Source organism: Antrostomus carolinensis, unplaced genomic scaffold (assembly GCF_000700745.2).
Source record: "Antrostomus carolinensis isolate BGI_N321 unplaced genomic scaffold, ASM70074v2 scaffold8677, whole genome shotgun sequence".
Taxonomy (NCBI): Eukaryota; Metazoa; Chordata; class Aves; order Caprimulgiformes; family Caprimulgidae; genus Antrostomus; species Antrostomus carolinensis.
Window position 1 is genome coordinate 2,899 of NW_010327985.1, and position 8,147 is coordinate 11,045.

Genomic DNA, 8,147 nt, shown 5'->3' on the forward strand with positions numbered 1-8,147 from the left:
TCAGGATAATCCTTCAGTGCAGTTGTAGCAATGGTTGACTTGTTTCTTCCTTAATGGGACATGGAAGGTATTATACAGCAGAACTTGAGCATAGTAAATGAGAATCCATGTGTTTATAAAGCCAAGCCTGCTGTACTCTGGCAGCATGTTCCTGTGGTGCAGCAACTGATGATAATACCTCATACCTCTGTTCTGTGTCACACTTGTTTTAATATCTCCATCACCTTCTTATTTTATTGTATTTTATTTTTTATAGCCATGTTACTGAAGATCATCACCTCGTCATCTGGAAGTAGAAACGCAGTGAACAGATGAATCTATTCAGCCAGACATTCCTCCAGTAGATCTTTCTCCTCATGGAGCACCACGTCAGGGAGGAGATGGACTCCAAAGAGGAAAGTCCTCAGGTGTGGGCTGACTCTGCTGAGCAGGAACAGAATGCTGCTCAGGTGACTAGTGTTTTCCAGAGCTCTTGGTTTCTGATCACATTGAATTGGGCTCGGTGGGGTGGCTTAGCAAGCACACATCTTCATTGGATGGTTTCTTACAGTCTGGAAACTCAAGCTTTCATTTGAGGAGAAATACAAACACGTCTGTGATGATTTTTGGATTAAAGCTTCCAAAAGTGAGCTGTGCAAACCACAGCAGTGAGTACACAGACATCTGAAACGAGCTAAACAAAACCAGCCAGTAGCTGTAGCAGTTTCAGTGTCCAAATATATCTATAACCATGTGGGAAAGTGAGAAGAGGATTCAGATTAATGAATATTAACAAAATCTGTGGTCTGTGGCAGCCTGTTTTGATGGCATCAGTCAAATCAGTTGGAACTGTGGGTGGACTTTGGGGAAAGTAATATGAATAATTTTTTTTTCCCAGTCAGACATCTGGGTAGTGGGGAAGGGAGAAATGTTAATTGTTAGTGACTAATACAGTCAGGTTCTGATGTGTGCAGCTAATGCCTCTGTCTCTGAGACAAAGCAGCTGAGAATTTCTAGAAGCCCCTAAATGGATTTAATCTTTTGAATATGTTCTGAAGAGGGTGCTGCATGTCAATTGACCCACAAGCTGAGAAATTCTGACTCTCCTGGTAATTTCCAGCTTGGAAATGTGCAATGAGAGGCAGTTTTCAATGGCCTGTGTTCCGTTAGCTGTACAATGGGATAACCAGAGTGTTGTTTGCACAGGGCAGTTATGAGGCTTAATTAGTATTTGCAGAGCTCTCTCCAAATGTGAAACACTCCCTGCATTCTTACCGTGGTGTTTGCAGGAGGATTTATTGTACAGAATCAGCATCTGCAGGGGAGTACCAGGTGTCTTCTGAAGCATAAGCTGAAATAAAGGAAATAAAATATATAACACTGACTTTGGTTTATGTGAAAACATTTTATGTGAATAGGAATATGGATGCTAAAATTGGGTTTCATACTTAACTGTCCTATTTTTCCCATGCACTGAAAATGGTTTTCAGCATGTAAAGGGTGTTAAAAGATAAAACATGTTCCTATTGCCACTGGAATTAAGAACTCTAGCTTGTTTAATGTAGGCCACTAATCATCATTTATGATACAATATTCTGTCAAAAATCAGCTTGTTTGGATTTAAACTGCTGCCCTAGACAGAACTTGTTCCAGTAGTCCTTGGAATAATTGCTTGATGCTTTCAGTTATATGTTTCTCTGTGTAAATAGTTGAGTTTTTTACTGATATTGTATGTACATACTATGGAGAAGCAATCTAACTTCCAGTATTGCTTCCTCATGATAGGTGCAATACTATTGAAGCAGTATCAGAGTTAATAGGTTCTGTTTGCTGTTCATCAGCCAGAAAAAAAATGACCTCCAACTACAGAACTGGCTGAATGAAGTAATTATCATCAATCCAGGAAGGAATATGAGAATAAAGAGAAACAATATCCCAATAAATCCCATAGATACACCACTTCAAACCTGAACTTTCTTCTCTCTCATGTATTTTCAGAGCATTATGCAAGAACTAAGTACAGGAAGGTGCCCTTTATACCAGTTAGGTCTGGAGTTAAAATGCAGAAACTGGTGGTGGTTTATGTCCAGATTTCTATGTTGCTAGCATAATTAATTGGGATTTTAAATGTGTGTTATACAGTGAGTTTTTTATTGTTTTCAAAACATTTGGCTGGGTAATTGGGACACACTCTCTGCTTTCCAAGTCCACTTGCAACCCCTGTCTTGTGTTGTTTCCCATGGATGTATGTTTCAGTACAGGATCTTTTTTGTTTGTTTGTTTTTCCTCTTCCAGGTGCATTTTGTCCCTGAGGGGGGGACAGTGGCACAGATTGTGTACAGTGATGAGCAGGACCGTCCCCCACAGCAAGTGGTCTACACAGCGGATGGCACCTCCTACACCTCCGTGGACACCTCGGAGCACACGCTCGTTTACATCCATCCTGTGGAAGCTACGCAGGCATGTGTGGTTCTCAGCCCATCCCATTTTGGCACCTAGAAAACAAAACCATCTTTTTTTATTATTATTTTTTTGAGATTAAAGCCAGTTATCAATTTTTATTTTATTTTAATTTTTTTGAGATTAAAGCCAATTACCAGCCAAGTGATATGACTGGAAAATAGCAAGCAGTTTGCTCCTAACACTTTCATATGCCCGTTCTTGATCATGCTGTTCACTTGTCTGATGTGCAAATGTGGTAATCAAAAGGATGTGGAGGCTGTGAATGATGAAATACTGTTTACTTCCCTGAAAAGGTGGACGAGATGATAATTAAATTGAAAGTGTTTTCCAAAACGTGGATAATCTCCCCAGAAATTCTGCCTCTGTTGTATTCAGCAAAATGCTACGTGTCTTCTGGAAGAGTCCTTGTTTTGCACAGTACAGTGCTCATAATTGATAGTTACAGTAACAGGCCTGTCTTTTTGCAGAGAACCTCAGTGTATTCAGTTTAATTTTGTAGTCTCTCTTCAGAGAAATTGTTGATTTTTATAGACCTAGGTTCTTTTTCTTCATAATTACATCAAAACAGCTTTGATTCTCTGACAGCATGTGTTTATACGGGGTTAATATAGTGTGCATCTGTACCTCAGTGTGGACAGATCAAAAAAGAGGAAGGGGCACGCTGTGTCAAGAATGTTTCATGTTGTCTTTGCTGACAGGACAGATCAGCAGCACTGCAAAGTGCACGTACTTGACACCCGCAGCAACGCTGGCACAGCCTCGTGCAACGTGGCTTCTCTCTTTTGCAGTTCTTAGCTGTTATATAAAAAAACTATTCCTATGTGGTGGGATGTTCTGAGAGGATAAGATTAGTTTGAGAGGATGTCTGCAAGGAAGTTACTGACCAAGTAACTCCAATCTGCTGTAGTTTTGTCAAGAGGAGTGTACTATTAAAACACTAGCATGCAATTAAGATGAGATTACCACAGTGCTAATGGAATTTGTGTTATGTCATGCTTTATTTTATTGGAGCCAGACTGCTACAAGCTCAGGTGTTTCCACTTTTGGCAAAGGAAGCAAGGCTGACCTCAGTCAATAGTTACTTTTTATCTAAGCCTTGATTTTCCTAGTAGGAAGCCTAGGGGGGGGAAAAAACCCAACATCCTGGCCATATCAAATTCATATGTAGGATATGACAGATATAGAATCATAAAATGGTTGGGTTGGAAGGGACCTTAAAGATTATCCAGGTCCAACCCCCCTGCCATCAGCAGGGACACCTTCCACTAGACCAGGTTGCTCAAAGCCTCATCCAGCCTGGATATCTGCGTGATTTTTTGTGTAACTCTTGTGAATTTACAGAAACATAAAGTTAACAGTCATCTTCTGTCCTGCCCTCAAGTATTTCTTAGATTTCATACAGCTATTGAATTTCATTCTGCAGAATTGATCAAATCAGCAATAGACAAAGAGATTCTTGTATTTTTTAAAAAAACTAATCCCATGAAGCACTTCAGGTCAATGAAAAGTGCCACGTAAATATGAGCTACCTTTTTATGGAGCACTACCTGAATTTAGTTTAATCTCTATGCATGTAGGCTCACAGGGGTGAGTTGAATGAGCCTGCTGTGGCAATAGGCACATTATAGGTTAGCAAAGGATTAAAAGTGGATCATTTCTTGGTGGCAGTGTGACTTTTGTGTGAGTTGGGGTGAAACAATCCTAAGGCTGGTTTGATAAACCTTTTTCACTTTGTCTAGACTCTGTTTACAGATCCGTCCCAAGTGGCTTACGTCCAGCAGGATGCCACCACCCAGCAGGTAAGAAAGTAATACTATTTTCTTTGGGCCTGAAACCTGAAGGAAACTGTTACTGCAGGTAAAGGGACGTTGTTGTGGTGCTAGAGCCTAATAAACATATCTATGAATTTGTCAAATAGCAGTCTTCATTCACTGTCATCCCAGTGATCAAGAGCAAAAAGCTTACGATGACAAGCCACTATTATCTTGGCTAGTTTGTGCATGAATGACAATAAAAAGTTAAAGAGTTTGAGTTTGTTTGTTTTAATTCATGTTCCAACAAAAATACTAATTTACTGACCCAGATATAATGAAAAACCCTTTAACAGTGTCCCATTAAATAAGTCAGCATGCTGATGTGTTTGACTTTATTTTAATATCATTCTGGAATGGCTGTGTCCTCGTACAGATTCTGATCCAAATGCCTTTAAATTCATAAAAGGCTCTCAAGAGATAGAAATTTTGGATCAAATTCTCGACTTACCAGAAACTTCACAGGAAATTGATTGTAAAACCTGAAAAATTTCAATTACTGGCTCCCTTACCTTATCAGGGCATCCGGGGTCTGATGTGTTTGCCAGTATGAAGTGGGCGAGGAAACGAATCAAATTGAAGCCTGTGGTTATACAGTTTGGATGATTTTTCATTTTTTTTTTAGTCTGTCATGGATGTGAAGATTTTTGCCTGACTCTGATTTTTGCCTGACTCTGATTTTTGCCTGACTCTGATTTTTGCCTGACTCTGATTTTTGCCTGACTCTGATTTTTGCCTGACTCTGATTTTTGCCTGACTCTGATTTTTGCCTGACTCTGATTTTTGCCTGACTCTGATTTTTGCCTGACTCTGATTTTTGCCTGACTCTGATTTTTGCCTGACTCTGATTTTTGCCTGACTCTGATTTTTGCCTGACTCTGATTTTTGCCTGACTCTGATTTTTGCCTGACTCTGATTTTTGCCTGACTCTGATTTTTGCCTGACTCTGATTTTTGCCTGACTCTGATTTTTGCCTGACTCTGATTTTTGCCTGACTCTGATTTTTGCCTGACTCTGATTTTTGCCTGACTCTGATTTTTGCCTGACTCTGATTTTTGCCTGACTCTGATTTTTGCCTGACTCTGATTTTTGCCTGACTCTGATTTTTGCCTGACTCTGATTTTTGCTGTCTGCCTTGTGGTGATTGAGTTATAGATTCTTTCAGATCTGGATCTCTAGTTCAAATTCTCCACTTCTCACAGAGACTTAAAATCATTATTTCTTGGAGAGTCTTTAATGGCATGGGTGAATTCACATGTTAGATCTGAATCATTACTAATGCTGTGATTAAAATGTGTATTTATTGACAGTCTTGGGCTTGAATGTGCACTGAAAATAAATTTTCTTCTTGCTAAAAAAGACCTTGTAAACTGTTGATGCACGAGCAGGAAATATGACTGACAGGAAAGGTGTTAACCTGTTTTCTCCCAGGTATTTGGAGTGTCTGTCTAGAATTTTTTTGCCACATCAGTTTCCTTGCATTAAGAAGCCAACAAAATCCTATTTAATTGTCTTAAAACTCTTTTAACAAAAATATGTAATGTAATTAAAAGTAGAGATAACTTATATATGCAAATGTGCAAATGACAGTCTGACAGCAGAGGTGGTGTGCTGCTGCTCTCCCGTGTTGAGTATCAAGGACATGAGCACTTGTCCGTGTGTCCTCAGCCCGTCCTCCCTTCCAACACTGTCTGACAGCAGTCTCAGCAGAGATGTTGGCTTGCTTGGGAATGGTTAGTCCTTATTATGGCATCTCCTGCCTTTGCAGGTGGTTTTTTTTTTTTTTTACATCAGCATTTCATGTGGGACATCCCTGAACTGACAACAAATGTTAAAAGTAATAATTAAAGCTCCTCTCGTCTTTCAAAAGAGATGAAAATAAAATTGGAAAGGTTTTTGAAAACAATGCCTGTGTTCCTTGCAGTGTCTGAGGTGGAAGTGAAAGGAAGGATGTGTTTGAAGTGTGACTAGGAGCAGGGAATGCTGATATGAGGTACAAATAGACACAAGCGTGTGTGAACCTCTCGTTGCTGGCAGACCCAGAGGTGTGCCATTGAATAACGATGCCTTTTCTGTTGCCACTTGGCATCAAAAATGTCAATAGCTGACAGCTTGGTTCAGCTGTTGTCTTGGCTGTTTCCTCCTCACTGTCACAACGTTCCCTGAAGTCTTTTTGCTGTAGTTTTTCAGCCATTGCATAAATTACTCTTTAATACCTCTTTAAACAAAACAACTAGATTTGAAGTTTTAAAACGGTCTGTCTGCTTATGTTACGGATTTTCTTGTCTGCTCCTTCACAGTTGGCACAATTTACAGCTCTCAGTTTTATCTGATATTTATTAAACACCCTGTAGAAGGGCAAGGGATTTAATTTTTAGTGTAAAAGCTGTTTAACAGCCAGAGGCACAAACTAGAAGCTGCATGATGTCAACTGTAGAGAAGGATGAAAAAAAATCATGTGAGATAACAGTGCAAATTCCTGTCTAGATAAGCAGGAAACAAAAGACAGGAAAGGTGATCTTAATTCTGCATTGTTTTATCACTGAATGGATGGGAGCAGCATGGTAATACACATTAATTTTCTTAGGTTATTATGCCAAAAAAAAGTGTGAAAACAACCAAAAATATCTAGTGTGACCAAATAATGTAAAGAAAAAAATAATTGTTGGAATCCTCTTATTTTGAGTGCTTGATCTTCCAATGAGGTCAATACACCATCTTGTTTTTATAATGGATCCTGGTTGGCTTGAGTAAAAGAGAGAGGCAAAAAGAGGAGATGCTTCTTTTTCCTTCTTTACCTTTTCCCTTAAAAAAAAAAAGTAAATTTGGAGAGAGAAGAGAAAGAGAAAAAGACCCCAAATCACTGAGTTTATCTAGAGCTGCAGAGCTCCTCATATCTGTTCTTAGTGCAGTGTGAACCCCAGCTGGATAGGACCTTCATTTAAATCCCAAAGTGGGAGATAGGAAATTGAAAAGCTGCAAAATCTAGACTGAGTTTGAAGCCTTTCCTTTTGCTCTTGGATCTGCAGGTTTTGTCCAAGTCCATCATCCACACTTGGGCTTGAATGTGCACTGAAAATAAATTTTCTTCTTGCTAAAAAAGACCTTGTAAACTGTTGATGCATGAGCAGGAAATATGACTGACTGAAAAAAAAAAAAAACAAAATACAATAAAAAAAACCAAAACAATATTCAAATGCTGCAATTTTTTTTGACCTGATGTAGGACTCCAGGGAGCTTTGCATGCAGGGCACTGCCCAGATGTAAGTGACTGATGGAAATGACGCAGTGCTAAAATGAGTGCCTATAATTTTAGGTAACTGTGCTCTTGCCTGCTGCTGCTCAGAGCATGAATCCCACCAACCTGTCGGTGCTCGGCAACGTTGCCGAATCCCCCCAGCAAATGGCTCTGGAGCAGGGTCAACAAGCAGATAGAGTAAGTTGCCAGGCACCCTTTTCTTTTTTGAAATGTACGAGTAACACTGATTTCATTGCTCCATTTTCTCAGGTGACGAAACATGTCTTGAGTGATAGGGGAGGAGAAGCTGTAGCTCAGATTTGTACCGTCTTTCATAGTCTCACCATGGAATGTGTGGGGTGGTTTTTTAGGAGATTATGTATTTAACATACAGAGAAACCTGTTCTACCAATTGTTCTGTCTTGAGCAGCCGCTTTAAAATAATCTTCTTAGCTTTGAAAAGCAAAGTTAACAGAAGGTGTAATGCTGACTGTCACATAGGACCAACATCCACTGGGTCTCTCTGCCAGTCTAAGACAGCTTTCCTGTGCATGGTGGTTCTTGTTTTCTCCCTGAGAAACTGGCATGGGTGATGGAATATTCTGTGCAGTGCACTTCCATTAATTTTTGGTTTTTTGGGGTTTTTTTTGTAGGGA

The 8,147-nt window shown here is 39.6% G+C and overlaps 1 protein-coding gene across 1 annotated transcript in view; it reads left to right on the forward strand.

Annotated features, from left to right (window-relative positions):
- Window positions 1-356: 356 nt before the first annotated feature.
- Window positions 357-8,147, forward strand: part of PRDM10 (PR/SET domain 10) — a gene marked incomplete at its 3' end in the record, with an annotated part of 26,058 nt that continues 18,267 nt past the window's right edge. Inside the window, exons 1-4 of the mRNA XM_029085978.1 lie at window positions 357-449; window positions 2,275-2,439; window positions 4,182-4,241; window positions 7,570-7,689. Of these exons, the coding sequence (XP_028941811.1) occupies window positions 357-449; window positions 2,275-2,439; window positions 4,182-4,241; window positions 7,570-7,689 (438 nt within the window). The remainder of the gene's footprint in view (window positions 450-2,274; window positions 2,440-4,181; window positions 4,242-7,569; window positions 7,690-8,147) is intronic.